The sequence below is a fragment of the Bison bison genome, unplaced genomic scaffold (assembly GCF_000754665.1).
Source record: "Bison bison bison isolate TAMUID 2011002044 unplaced genomic scaffold, Bison_UMD1.0 scf7180017864508, whole genome shotgun sequence".
Taxonomy (NCBI): Eukaryota; Metazoa; Chordata; class Mammalia; order Artiodactyla; family Bovidae; genus Bison; species Bison bison.
The window spans coordinates 11,947,728-11,962,619 of NW_011495064.1; the positions used below are offsets into that span (position 1 = coordinate 11,947,728).

At 49.5% G+C, this 14,892-nt stretch overlaps 2 protein-coding genes across 4 annotated transcripts in view; both read right to left on the reverse strand.

Moving 5' to 3' along the window:
- SMYD5 (SMYD family member 5) overlaps nt 1–6,825 on the reverse strand; it is an 11,968-nt gene extending 5,143 nt beyond the window's left edge. For all 3 annotated transcript variants that reach the window (XM_010829765.1, XM_010829764.1, XM_010829766.1), the window contains exons 1-6: nt 6,714–6,825; nt 2,650–2,758; nt 1,773–1,912; nt 1,216–1,337; nt 758–827; nt 46–150 (exon numbers count right to left, since the gene is read on the reverse strand). In XM_010829765.1, the coding sequence (XP_010828067.1) occupies nt 46–150; nt 758–827; nt 1,216–1,337; nt 1,773–1,912; nt 2,650–2,758; nt 6,714–6,809 (642 nt within the window). In that variant the 5' untranslated portion in view covers nt 6,810–6,825. The remainder of the gene's footprint in view (nt 1–45; nt 151–757; nt 828–1,215; nt 1,338–1,772; nt 1,913–2,649; nt 2,759–6,713) is intronic.
- A 2,054-nt stretch (nt 6,826–8,879) lies between these two features.
- NOTO (notochord homeobox) overlaps nt 8,880–14,892 on the reverse strand; it is a 27,198-nt gene continuing 21,185 nt past the window's right edge. Inside the window, exons 2-4 of the mRNA XM_010829877.1 lie at nt 14,306–14,485; nt 11,330–11,590; nt 8,880–9,038 (exon numbers count right to left, since the gene is read on the reverse strand). Coding sequence (XP_010828179.1) covers nt 8,880–9,038; nt 11,330–11,590; nt 14,306–14,485 — 600 coding nt within the window. The remainder of the gene's footprint in view (nt 9,039–11,329; nt 11,591–14,305; nt 14,486–14,892) is intronic.

Consider the following 14,892-nt stretch of genomic DNA (forward strand, 5'->3'; position numbering starts at 1 on the left):
CCCAGGCTACTAGCAGGGGTGGGAGGGTCATGGGGGGAGACCAACCTTGAATTTGTCCCCTAGGAGTTTATGGACAATTTCCTCCTCCTCATTAGCAGTTTTATTACAGAACTGGGAGAAGAGCCTGATCCAACGATCCTTATCCTTAGCCTGTAGTGAACAAATATACTTCAAGGTCAGGTTGATACATGCCCATGCATGCATGTGCACAGATGGACTCACAGACACCCTCTTCTTTACTGTCATTCCCGCCCTTGTGGGAAGAGTCGGCTGTCATTCCAAAGCCCCAGCCCTCAGAGAAACACCATCACACATTAGCTTCTAGGTAGACTCTTCCTCCCAGCCCTGCCCATACCCAACCATCTCCCCAGCTGCTGCCAAGCTAGCCAATTCACGACACTTGGGAAAATAGAATGAGGCTGAGGAGCAACAGTATTAAAGAAGGGGTCAGAGCAGCTTCTCTTGCTGTACCTAAAGAGATACAATCCTGAAAAGGTGATGCTTATAAATGGCACGCATGAACTGCTGCTGCACAGGCAGTCATCTCATAGATCAAAGATCACAGGCAAGATAAGCCCCCCTCCCCCTGCCAGATTTATGGTTAGCTACTCCTAAGGTTTACATGCAAGCAGCTCTTCTTTGAGAGGCCCAGAAAGAACTCTGTATCCAAGCCAGAGTCTTAAAGTAAGAAGGAAACTGAGGTCAAGGGTTGAATGAGGCCAGAGTCAGCTTTCTCCGGAAGATCAGGTGGGCTCACCTGTTTCACTGTGGCCACCATCCGGGCCATCAACATTATGCTTGCAGTCTCAGGCGGGTAGTGAACACTCCTGGGGAGAAAGATAAAGGTTTGGCCTAGAAATTCCCTTCCCAGTAGCCGAATTCAGGAAAGCCTGGTCTGACTGCTATAGAGAATCCTTCCTACCAATCCCATTCATAACCAAAGAGGGAAAGCTACTGGCAAGGACATGGGCAGGATTTTATATCTCTATCGGCTTAATGAGGCTCTTCTGGGAGTGTGTAAAATGCTGAGGATGGTGGGGCTGGCAGCTCAGATTTAAGGCAGGGGAAATAGGTGAAATGACCTCTGTTTGGCCCTAAGAATGGAGGAAAAATCCAGGCAGTGGTAACTTAAGAAAGATGGCTGCATCTGCTGAGCACCGCGAAGACACGCAAGGAGGAAAGGATAAAGGAGAGAAGAGAGGAAATGCTACCTACCTCCAGGCCTCCTGCAGCTTATTGAGAGGATGCGCGGGGTCATCCTGGGAGGGGCCTGGGCACAGGATCTGATGGTATTGCTCAGCTGCGGCCAGTCGACATTCTGCACTGCAGTACGTCACCTGTTGGGGGAGGTGGAGGTCAGCACCCAAGGATCTGGCCTGGGGTGAGGCACAGACACCTGTGTGGCCTCACCTCCTCTAACTTCACTCCTCCCACAAACAGCCCCTGAGCAGCAGTCAGTGGCATTCTAGTATTATGAGACGAGGAAGCACTCAGTGCTCTGGGGGCATGTGAGAGGAGCACCTGCCCCAGGCTTTAAAACCGTGGGAAGGACAGACTGCTTCTCGGGGACAGGGAAGGGCCCTGCCAGGCTCCGAGGCAGAGGGCAAGCTCCCAACAAGCCTATTTTCTGGGCAGTGGGACTGGAACCGCGTGGACGAAACTGGAGTAGTACTCAAGGCTTTTCAATGTCTTCCCTCCACTGGGGCCTCTGAGGGCCATGACCAGGTCCGCGCTCACTCCCGTCTCCCCAGCTCGGCCCCAGGGCTGCTCACCCGGCAGTGGGGACAGCTCTGGTGCAGGTCTTGGCGCACAGTGCACAGCTCGGGGTGAGGCAGAACCTGGCCTGGTTTCCCAGTCAGTCTCTGGGCGTTTTCCTCTGCCTTCTCCAGTGCCCGAAGACAGTGGTCACAGGCTGGGGGAGAGAGCCAGACATGACAGTGTGTCTCAGAGCAGGGGCTGCATCTGTCCTTTCACAGCAATATCCGCGGGGCTACGACAGCACCTGGCTCACAGCAGATGTTTTAAGGGGTGAGTAAATGAATGACTATGTTAAAGAATGGAGCGAATGAATCAATTTCACATGCATTCACAAGATAGATGATACCTTCTTCCCTCTCTGCAGTCCCCACCCCGCCTGGCAGACTCTCCCTGCTTCTCCATGGGACTTAGTCTATGGGGCTCTCCACCCCTCCCCAAAACTGGGCTTTCCCCACATTCTGGAGCTGACTGACCCTCCTTTCAGAGATTTTTCTCTAGCCCAAGGGAAGGGTGAAAAAAGCGAGTGGCTGGAAAGCTAAGAGCATGCTGTTTGTGATCCCTAATGCAGCCTTTTTTGAACAGGGGGCATGTGGTCTCTTCTTGGTAGTGGCTCCACTTTGGCACAGAGCCCTTCAGGATGGCGCTGCGTCCACCTGAGTGACAGGCCTCCTCCAGGGTACCCTTTGGAACAGCTTCTTTGCTATAGGCTCACAGCCCCAGACGGCCTGAGATTAGACAGGGGCATGGTTCTCAGGCACAGTTCTCCAAGAGAAGATGTGCTTTCCCTCCTGACACCGGGAGTCCCAGAGACTATCAGGGATATCTATGCTCTCCTCCAGGCGCCAAGGCTGCTGGGCACAGCGGCCCTCAGAGTGGGCGAGATGAGCTCACCTCGGTAGCGATAAAGTGCATTCCAGAGAAACTGCGCAGCCACCAGGGGCCGTTCTACGAATACGGTCTCCCCCTTCCGGATCAGCTGTGTGGCAAACAGCCCCTTTCCCTAAAAGGGCAGAGAAGGAATAGGATGGCCATAAGAAGAGGCAGAGGACAGAGCTTCAAGGGCTCCTCACCTCCACGTGCTTCCCTCTTGACAGAGGCCTCTGTCTCAGGACGGTCACTCCTGGAGCGTCGTCAGCCCCCTTCATAATCACCTCCTCCAGAAATGCAGTTCTACCCTACATTCAGTAGCACATCTTCCAAACTGTCCAGGGCAGAGGGCTGGGATGGGAAGAGAGCCACCATGGCAACCATGTTGGACTACCCAGAGGAGCGTTTTTAGCATGGCCAGAGGTTCACAGCAGGCTGGAGCCTCCAGTACTAGCGAGTGGTACAGGGCCGCCTTCTGAGTCACCCACGTGCCCCTCCAGGATCCTGGTCATGATGCTGCTCCTCAGGGTTGCAGAGAATCCTACACTGCAGGACGGGGAGGCCTAGTTTTCGGGAGAATGTGTCCTACTTCCCTGGTCAGCTCGGAACTCACAGTACCTAGCACAGTACCTGGTGCCCAACAAGTTCTCAGGTGCTACACTGGAAGGAATGACTAACCCTAGCACCAGTCCTAAGCCTAGCTTGCTGTGAAGCGTTGAGCCGACTGCCTTTTTCCATCTGTCTACCATGTGAAAAGCGAGTACTATAATAATACCTACCAGGTAGTTTCCAGGATGTTATGGTACAGCACAGGTGAGGGAACCCCACGTGCGCCACACTACTCAAAATGAGGTGATGGACTGGCAGCATGGGGATCGCCTGGGAGATGTTAGAACGCACAACCTCAGGCCCCACGCCAGACCTGCCACATCAGAACCTGCATTTTAACAAGATGCCCAGGTGATTCACATGCATGTTAGTGAGAAGTCCTGGTCTAAAGCACTGCAGACACCGTGTATGGGATGAAAGATGAGAAAACAACAGTTGAATTGCCATCTCTCAAATGTGCTTCCCTGGTGGCTCAGACGGTAAAGTGTCTGTTTACAATGTGGGAGACCTGGGTTCGATCCCTGGGTCAGGAAGATCCTCTGGAGAAGGAAATGGTACCCCACTCCAGTACTCTTGCCTGGAAAATCCCATGGACAGAGGAGCCTGGTAGGCCACAGTCCTTGGGGTCACAAAGAGTTGGACACGACTGAGTGACTTCAATTCACTTCAAATGTACAAAGGGACTCAGGAGACAGTTTTAAAAGCCAGGCAGTGACTGGCCCCGCTGGGCACTTTTGTGCACTCTACACTTAGAGGACTGGTGCCCCTGCCAATTGCCCCAGTAGTGCCAGTGAACTGTCACAAAAAGGGAGAGAAAGAAAATAACTGAGCCACCAGTGAAATGTCCTGTCATGTGGCCTCCTGGGTAGCTCCCCGTTTCCTCTGAACTCTAGTGCTTTGGCTAGGCAAGGGCACCTCCCCAAATCAGAGCGGCAGGATGTGTAGACCTGACAGGCCCATGAGCCACAAATCTCAACCCTGTGAATAACTCTGGGAGCTCCAATAGCATGCTAGGGCAGCTGGAACAAAACCATTGACAAAGCCGTGGATGCAGCTTGGTTGTCTTTCTAGAAGCCCACCTCCACACTGAGTAACCTATGGGATCCCAACCTAGCAAAATGAAAACCTGGCCTTCCTCCGTGGGACGCAAAGATATTATGAACAGGGACCCACGCTACTTCTGACAGTCATCAATTTTGATATTGGATAAGCACTAATCTCTTTCTCCCTCTTTCTGGAGGACCAAATGGAGGAAATATTTAGTAATCAATGCAAAGGGAAGAATCAGAGCTGTTCCTCTATGAAACTACACATCCCCAAAACATATGAAGTGTTTCAAGAAAAAAACAGCTCTAATTCATATTACCAAGAAGCCCGGAGAGAAATGAATCTGAACTTGAATGTAAAGGGTACAAACTATGCAAAGTTATTTGCAATTTGAAAAGTAAGCTTATGTTTTTTTTAAAAGATTGTACAATAAAAATTTAAGACTCCAGTAAATAAATTCTTTATTAAATTATTTTCTAGAAAAATATCAATTGCCAAAAGTGAATTGAACAGGAAGGAAGCCAAGATAGACTAACAAGCAACACCAGCACCTGCCTGATGTGTACTAGTACAGCATCTTGGTTGACATTTATCATATTTGATTAGGTTTCTGTTGTGACCAGTCATATCCCTGGCATAGCAACTGGCAAAATTTTGAAAATCATTCTTGCCAATACCCATAGAGGCAAAACAGAAAGTGGTCAAAAACCACCCCGACATGAGGCCCCCAGTCTATATGGTTTCATAAATCAGCTCTCTTGAACCAAAGAAGTAATTCTTATGCTATTTAAACTATTCAATAACAGAGGGAAAAAAATGGAAAGTTTCTCTATTTCACAAAACAAACAAAAAACCAAGTATAACTCTGATGTGGTAATCTGAGGAAGATACCATAAAGGAAAAAGAAAAATCACAAACCAATCCCACTTGATGAATACAGATGCAAAAAGGATAAGCCATCTTGTCACCAAGTCTGGGTACATGATTCTTCTGCAGCAGCACATAAGCTGCGGGCATAGAGAGGGAAGCCAGCCCCTTCTTCCAGACCTGGGGTTTTGATGGAAGGCTAGAACAGGACAACTGGGCAAGGAGAGTGGCTGAAGTGATGTAAGAGAGAAGAAGTTAAAAAAAAAGGAGGAGGTTCAGAGACATGAGCAAAGTGAAAGCAAAGGTGAATATCTCTGCTTGCTAGGAGTGATGGAACTGAAACACCATCAAACTGTGAGCCAATGAGAGCACTGCAGGCCTTGGGGTGGAGATGGAGTTGTGGGCAGTGAGGAGCCCAAGGACACAGGGGAGTTGATTTACCACATTAAGAGAGGGATGCTCCAGACGCCTCTGGAGTGGAAAGAGGACAATGGAAGGTTAGGTTGGGGATCTGTGTGAATACCATGATGCTGAGAGCAGGAGCCAGATGACTAGAAGGCTGACATCCAGGCCAGGAGCAAGGATACACACTGCCATTACAAATGATAAATTATTCAACCTCATTAGTAAAGAAATACAAATGAGAACAAAGCAGTATCATTTTGCACATATCAACTAATAAAGATAACCAAGAAAGAAAATACTTAGTGCTGGTGAGAAGAAAAGGATGCGTGCACAGACACTGAGCTTCACCATCTTTGACCTCAGGGATGGAAAACAAGATACAGTATAAAGATCCATAAATGAACAGTTGTTGAGTGAACAGCGGTCCTCCCATGAAAGACTATTACTCAACTCTTAAAAATTAATACCTAAAAGGATTATTGATATTGAAATACATACTGCTGCATCAGAAAGCAGCCTAAAAATATAACTTTAATATGCACATATTTGTACATATACAAGATTATGAGTGTTTTACCTTTCCTTTTCTTATATGCACTTTCGAATTTTTTCTACACTGAACTTTAAAACACGATAGTAAAACAAAATGTCATCCTCTTGATTTAAACCTTTATTTTTTTTTTTTTTTTTGATTTAAACCTTTCAATGTTACCACGGGCTTCGGTCCAAATTCCTTGGCACTCCAAGACCCTTTGTGAAGTGTCCTGGCCTCTCTCCTCAATCCCCCCACCCAAATCTCACTCAGAAAGTTCTTGATGGCCCACGCTTTTTAGTACCGCAGCTCCCTCTGCCCGGCACGTCCCGCCCAACAGCTCTCAGAATCCAGCAGCAATATCCCCCGGCCTGGCGCTCCCCAGCCCAGCTAGCAGAAAGGCCCGGTTCCAGGGGAGGAGGGGGAGCGCACGAAGACTCCGCGGGCCCCAGGCCACCGCGTGATCGCCCTGGAAGCCTGCACACGGCTACCGACAAGGAGCCCCCGGGGCCGGATAGCAGAGTCCAAGCGGCAGAGGACCCTCTAAGCTGCAGGCATAGGGTCCCGCGGGGCTGTCTCCAAGGACAGGCTGGGTGGGGAACCCCGGCACGATTCGCCGCGGCCTCACCTTGGCGCTGCTCACGAAGCGGACTTCCACGGCGATCCGGGCCGGGCCCGCCACGCCCACGCAGAAGGAGAACACGTCGCACATGGAGGCCGCCATCTTGGGCGTACCTCCGCCTTCTGACCCTTGACCCAGCCTCGACCCGGGAGGCCCCGCCCCCGAAGGCCCCGCCCTCAGCGTGCGTGTCCGTGAGGCCGCGCGGGTTTTCGTACGAGTGTTTGAGCGACGTCCGTGTAGGTCGAGTGGTCTTTGTGCTTTTACATCTGTGCAGTTTTGCCTGTATTTTCGTGGCCATACCAGAGTTTGTGTGTGTCGTTTTGATGTGTGTATCTGTGTCTGAATTCCTGTTTGTGTCTGTTGTCTCTGCCTCTCAGTGGCCTGTCTTGTCAGTCGCTGTTTGGACTCAGCCTAAGGGGAAGAGCTAGCTTACCACTCTTAGCCAGCCTACAAAGTCCAGCGTAAGATTTCCTATTTCCACAGGCACTCTGGCAGGGGGCAGACAGTCCTGTGAAAGATCGAGCTGGAAGTGTGTCTTACTCAGACGCTGCAGGGGCATAGGGACCTTGTAGCCTGGGGGATGCTGGAGGGTCTAAGGACCATGAAGTTGTATGCGGAAGTGAGTCTGCATATGCATACTGTCCTGACTATGGGAGAGGGATCTGGTCTCTTGCTCAGGACTGACCTGTAGCATCTGTCCCCACAGCCAGGCCTGACCCCCGTCTCTCATTTTGTTCCCTCCTCCCATTGATCCTGTGCTACTTGACATAAGACTTGTGTCCACATCTGCTGTGGTCTCATGGTGACATTTAGGGATTGGATAGAGCCGGTTAACTGCTGAATAGGTAACTGACTGGTGATTTTTTTAAAAACAGGAGCCAACGATTCCAGGAAGAGGCACCTGCCGCTGTGTTCCTTTAATAGAGTTGACTGGATCCAGCTTTAGGAAGGATTTCCTGGAAGACGGGAACAGAAGGTTCTTGAAGCTGGACCGTGGCCTCCCCCCTCCCTCCAGCTGCAGCCTGGTATTCTCGAGACGGTGGTCCACTGCCTCAGGGACAGATGGTTTTCCAAGGACCGCTGCTCCCGCCTTTTCTCCCTCCCTCAAGAGCTCTGAAGAGCAGCGTGGACCGTGCCCTCTCTCGCCACCAGGTGGCAGGGCACACCTCCTTCCACCAGCTCATCTCAACACCCAGAAGTCCTCCTGTATTCTAAGGGAGTACCCTCAACAGAGGCCCACCAGGAAATGTGAAGTGCTAGAGAAATTAGCTCTGGAAATGTTGGTGGCAGACTCCACAAGCGGAGGCTATAACATACACTTATTGGAGAGAAACGGAGTGGTTCCCGGGAAGGAATGGAAGCTATGAGAACTGGTTGTGAAGGGGTTGGGGTAATAATACAGCAGAGTTCAAGGCAAAATGCCAGTTTTGGCAAAGGCACAGTTAAATCTCTTTACTCGAAATAAAGATGGCTAGGGGGTCAAGTTGAGTAGCTAGAGGGAAAAAGATGGTGTTCAGGATAGCATGTCTGCTCCAAGGGGGCAGCTGGGCCTGAGTTCCTTCTATGACTGGTAACAGTTCAGACAAAACTAAAAAACTTCAGGAAATTCTGTGAGAGGCAGTGGGCTAAATGGTCTATCCGTCCTTATTTGCTCTCAATTCCACCATTTCCAGTGGGGAAGAGTCTGCAATGCCCAGATGCTGATTCAAGGAGGCCGTATCTCCTCTACAGCCAGGTCAGGCAAAGATTACTCTCTGGAGAGGCTGGGGCTGAGGTATTACTCCCACAGGTGAAGGAGACCTATAAGCCTTAGTAGTTACTGCACACTTAGTGTTGAGCCTGGCACACTCTTAAGTGTTTTACAGACATCATCTCAGCCCTGGGAGGTCAAAGTTATCAACATACCCATTCTACAGGTGGGGGAAAAAACCCTCAGAAATTCAGTAACTTGGCCAAGGACATAGCTGAAGGCCAAAGTCTGTACCTGTGACTATTTGCATTATTACAACTCCCAGGGGTCAATACAGAAAAAGAGGGCTCCTGCTTTACAGTTCAGATTCTCCTGATGCCCTTTGACCTGACAAGCTCTTCATTAAGAATTGGAACAAGGAGATCTGATGGGTGCTTCCAGGAAGAACTAGCCCAGCCTGGACTGAGCCTTTGTTGCAGTCCTCAGCTGTCCATTCCTGACTCCGCATCTTCTCTCTGGATGCTGGTGTCAGAGCTGCTGGAGGGCTCGTCTGGAGAGGCAGCCATGGCAGATGCAGCTGGCAGTTTCAGCCTTTGCTGCTTTTGATATTTGACCCTTCGGTTTTGGAACCAGACCCTCACCTATAATTGAGGCAGTGAGAAGAGATAAGAATGTGACTAACAGTTCCCACTGCATCCCCCATTCCCACAGTGCCCACTCCTCTCTGAAAATTTACTCTTCATTCTAAGGGAAGCACACCCTTCCCTCTAATTCCAGTACCACTCATTCACCCAAGTATTTACTGAGCTCCTGATCTGAACTCTGGAGAAGGAAATGGCAACCCACTCCAGTATTCTTGCCTGGAAAAATCCCATGGACAGAGGAGCCTGGTGGGCTACAGTCCATGGGATTGCAAAGAGTCAGACACGACTGAGCACTTGTGTATTGGCTTCACTTTAGACATCCACATCTGAGGCAGTGCTGGCCCTTCCCAGGTGATGGTGATAATAGTGAAGTACGAGGTCCACCCTCACAGACCTCACAGTCTAGTGGAGGGAGACCAAAAACAAACATGGAAACAAATATATAAATACAAATGAGGGTACAAATAGGAGTTTGAGCCTCCCTGAAGAACCAGCACTTAAGCTGAGGCTCAGAGGATGAGAGGCCTGCCTGATGGGGACAGAGAAAAGCAAGCCAGGGCAGGGGAGTCAAGCTTAGAATGTCTGAGGATCAGAAAGGAGGAAAGCATGGCAGACACATCTGAGAAAGGGGAAAGCAAAGGAAGAGAAAGTGGAAGAGGTCAGTGGAGACCAGATCACCCAAAACTGTGAAGGCCATGGATTAGAAGTGTCACTTTTGAGTTTTTTAGTGGGATGTGACATAGTCCTATTTATATCAAGTGAACTGCAATTCTGGCAGTGGGTGAAGAATGGATATAAGCAGATTTGAGGAGACAGCTGGGGAGACTGTTGCAGTGATCCAGCAATAGTTGGGGCTGCACACTCCCTTCCCTGTATCATGAGAAGAATGGTCCCATTTGAAACTGGTGGCAATGGAGAAAAATGAAGTGATTCCAGTTGTATTTCGGAGGTAGAGGTGAAAAGGCTGGCTGATGAATTGGAATTGGGAAAGAAAAAGGAATCTAAGATGATTGAGTATCTTAGATACTCAGATCTAAGTATCTGAACTAGATACTTGAGCAGCTGGGTGGACAATGATGCCATGTGTGGGGTAAAGGGAGAGATTTGGGTAGGGGGGGTGGGAATCAAGAATTGAGGTTTTGACTTGTTAAGTTTGAAATGGCTTCCCACAAGACACCCAACTGGAGGCCCCAGGAAGGTAGTTAGATGCACAAGTCAGAAAAGAGGAGTGGGTGGAAGATACAAAGTAGGGAGTCACTGGCTTACAAATGGTATTTAAAACCCATGCTGCTGCTGCTAAGTCACTTCAGTCGTGTCCGACTCTGTGCGACCCCATAGACGGCAGCCCGCCAGGCTCCCCCGTCCCTGGTATTCTCCAGGCAAGAACACTGGAGTGGGTTGCCATTTCCTTCTCCAATGCGTGAAAGTGGAAAGTGAAACCGAAGTCGCTCAGTCATGTCCGACTCTATCGACCCCATGGACTGCAGCCTACCAGGCTCCTCCATCCATGGGATTTTCTAGGAAAAAGTACTGGAGTGGGGTGCCATTGCCTTCTCCGTTAAAACCCATGGGGATAGATTAAATCATCTAGGGAGGAAAATTTGAGGCCCCAAAGAGAAGAGTTGCCTATAAAGGGAACCGAGAAGGGACTAGAGAGCTGGGAGAAAAACCGAGAGTGTGGTGTCTGGAAGCCAAGAGAACTGTGGGTTTCAAAACAGAAGGAGTGGTTGATTGTACTGAGTGGTGGGGTAAGATGAGGGAAGAAAGCATATGGTGGCTTTGCAACATGGAGGTCATTAGAGACCTTGATGAGAAGGTTCAGTGAAATGGCAGAATGAAAGAATTCACACTGCAGTGAATTAAGGAGTAGACGGGAGGTGAGGACATGGAGAGAACATAGCCAGTTCTTGAGAAATTTGCCTGTGAAAAGAGCAGCTATAATTCAGTCGCGAGAGGGGAATATAGGGTCAAGAGAATGTTTATTATTTTTAATATTTAGTCTCTTGAATACCAACTTAATTTCACTGTCAGCTCCTTATTTAGCATGGAAACATTATATTAGAAAGTTCTAGATTAACACGTATTGTTTCCATAATGTGATTTCAAATAGGACTATTTTTCTCATCATATAGAGAAGGGAGTGTGCCAGTGGTTAGGGCCCGTATCCCCTATCAGCCTGGTACAGAGAAAGAGGCCCATAAATTCCTCCCAGCCCCAACTCAGGGTTTTTTGAGAGAGTAGTAACTGTCCCTAGGTGCAGCCGAGCCCACAGGAGTCCCTGCTCTCACCTGGTTCTCTGTAAGGTTGAGCTGGGCTGCCAGCTGGGCTCTCTTCTTCCCCACTACATTGTGCTGTTTTGCAAACACTTTCTCCAATTCTTCCAGTTGCTCCAAGTTAAACATGGTTCGAATCCTCTTTGGGGATCTCTCAGTGTCCTGAAGGTCCTGAGCTTGGGCCCAGTCTCGGGGATCCCAGAGGCCTAGGCAGTGAACCAGCTCCAAGCCTGAAGAGCAATTAGCAGGAGGAAAGGTTAGCCGTAACCCCCTACCCTGTCATCTTGGAGGAGAGAGAACAAACTCACAGCTCCACTGCCCTGTCTTACCCTTGGCCAGGTAACAACACAGCAGGCAGGGTGGGAAGAGACTGCGCAGAAATAAAACAAATGAAAAAGGACATGAACTCTGCTGAATGTTATGTGGCAGGCTGGATGGGAGGGGAGTTTGGGGGAGAAGGGATATATATGTTTATGTGTGGCTGAATCCTTTCGCTGTTCACCTGAAACCATCACAACATTGTTAAATGGCTATACCCCAATACAAAATTTAAAAAAAAAAATTTCTTTTTACAAAAAAAGGAACAGTGTTGTGAGACCGCTTTGGCCTTCATTAGTCAGGTTAGTGGCATAATCTCTGGCCCTAAAAGGAGCTGCCAAACCTCCATCTCTCCTTTCCTTGGCTACTTCAGGAAAACCCTATGAGATGAGCAGAGAAGGGACCCCCTTTTGAACAAAGAGTGAAGGTTCATCTTTTTTGTTCATTCAAAGTTTTGAATGGGTACTTTGATTCAGGCATGGTTCCAGGACAAAACAGAGAATCCCTAACAGCAAAAAACAATAACAACAAAAAAGGCAAATAAGTAACATATTGAGTATGTCAGAAAGTGATTAGCACTAATAAGAATAAAGCAGGGAAGGACAGGGTAAGTGTGCGTGTGTGTGGGCAGGTGGAAGAGTTTCTATTAACATCTTTGGAAAGGGTAGCCACCTCACTCAGGTGACTCTTGAATAGGGCCACTGTGTACAGCTTGTATCCTGCACACAGGTACCCAGCTGAGAGGGTAAGTGGAGTCTGAAATTCCGCCTGCTTTTTGCAAGCCTATTCTTCCTCCCTGACAAGGTGTCGTGTTTGCATGGAGTTAGGAGGTGCTCTTTTCTAACGCACATAAGGGTGCTATTCAGCTCATAGAGCTGTGGGCCAGCGGAGATGCAGACTGGTCTACCAGGGTCAGTACCTGACTCATAACTCCAGAGGAGTGAGGAAGGAAGGAAGCCATTGGGCTAGCTTGGAAGGAAGTGTTCCAGACAGAGTTCTGGCAATGTAGTGCTAAGACTCCTCCGCTCCCACTAACCTTGGGGAGGGGCTCCAGGGCTAGCAGACAAAACTGCCCTACTGAAAGGAGTGAGGTCTGGCTGCCTAAGACCCCAGCCACTGGGCCCAGCTGGCTTACATAAGCATTAATAGCAAAATATAAGAAATCATCAATGGAGCTAGATTTAAAATATGGTATATTCTTGCAATGGACCATTCTGTGGCATACAGAAGCTCTGTGTGGACTTCTAAGGAAAAATCTCTGATACATGGTCAAGTAAAAAGAGTAAGGTGCAGAGCAGTGTGTCTAGTGTCGGGGGAGGGTTAGAAGAATGCATGTGTGTGTATATATATATGCATGTATTTTCACAAATACACATGTGTGTGAGCTCAGACGGTAAAGAATCTGCCTGCAATGCAGATACCCAGGTTCAATCCCTGGGTAGGGAAGATCCGTTGGAGAAGGGCATGGCAACCCACTCCAGTATTCTTGCCTGGAGAATTCCATGGACAGAGGAGCCTGGCAGGCTACAGTCCATGGGGTCACAAAGAGTCAGACACGACTAAGCGTCACACACACACACACGTGTGTCCAAGTATTAAATAGTATAAAATATACTAGAAGAATAAAGAAACTGGTGTCTGGCTGCCTGTGGGGTGGGGAGAACCAGGTGGCTAGGGGAAAGGAACGGTAAACTCTTCTCCATACTGTAACTTCATAGTTAACATTTTGAAGTTTGATTTGTGTGGCTGTAATACCCATGCAAAAACCAGTGAGGTATTTCCCTGGTGGTGCAGTAGCTAAGGCTTGGTGCTCCCCTTGCAGAGGGTCTGGGTTCAATCTCTGGTCAGGAAACTAGATTCCATGCTGAAACTAAAATATCCCACATGCCTCAACTAAGACCTAGCACAGCCAAATCAATCAATCAATCAATATATATATATTTAAAAAACTAACTTGAAAATGAGACAATAGTAATACGGAGTAGAAAGTTACAATTCAGACCTCACGTGTGTGGGGACATTAGAAAAAGGTGGCTTGGAGTGAGGGCTGTGACTCTCATGAAAGTGAAAGTGTTAGTCGCTCAGTCATGTCCAACTCTTTGCAACCCTATGGTCTGTAACCCACCAGGCTCCTCTGTCCATGGAATTCTCCAGGCAAGAATACTGGAGTGTGTTGCCATGCTCTTCTCCAGGGGATTTTCCCGATTCAGGGATCGAACCGGCATCTCCCACATAGCAGGCAGATTCTTTGCCTTCTGAGCCACCAAAGGTGGCTCTCATTATGTAGCAAGAATTTGGATAGTGCTTGGGAGACCAGGGTTTCTCTCCCACGTGGGTGGGAGGAATGCCCAACTGAAGGGAGGTGAGGAGACACAGGGTGGGGGTAACCCAAGAAAGACTGTCTTACCAGGATCTTGGTTTGGGTTGATAAGGCTTGCACTAAATTTGCTCTTGTTTCCCCTCATGGGAGCCATGGGGATGCGTGAACCAGATAGCCAAAAATGGTAAAAACTCATATAGGTGGATGTTAATACTAGAGGAGAAAATTACCCCAACGGTTAAAGTCTCATGGGGATTTAAGTGACTGTGCTCCAGGGCCCAGAGCCCCAGGGAACCATTCTAAGAGCTGAAGGAACCTGGCTCAGAGCAGTAAAGTGCGGAAGCTAAGCTCACACAGAGGTGAGCAGTGGAGGCTGTAACTCGGTCGGCTAATCCCCGACAGCTCCTCGCTCTCGCTGAAGGGTACCAGTAGCAGCTGCCTCTCCGGCCGAGTTGGCCGCGCTGGGGAAAAGCCTGCTCCACAAAGCGTTGTGCAAAGCAGGTGTGGAAGGGAACAAGGGCCTCTCCCACTCCCTAGACCAGAGAGAGGCCGGGCTGCCTGCAGCCCTGCGCTGATCCTGGTTGTCCGAGCCGCTCTCGGGCCTGCCCTCACCTTCCTCTCTGCACACGTACTCACCCACCCCCCGACACACACTTTTTCCCACCTCAGCGGCGGGCCGGATAGTCTCCCACCTGGTCTGGGTCCCTCTCTCCGCCCGGTATCACCTGCAGGGTCAAGGGTCATAAACTTGACATCTACTCCAACCACGCGTGGCTCTCAAACTCGGGGACTTCTCTTCTATCCTGTGCCTGCCGTGGCGGCCGTCCGCTCCCTCGTACCTGTGACGCTGAGACCCTGGAGGCCGCAGAAGTGGGAGGCGAGGGGTCGCAGCGCAGGGGGCTGGGGGCGCGGCTGGTGCAGCCCCGCGCTCAGGCAGGCG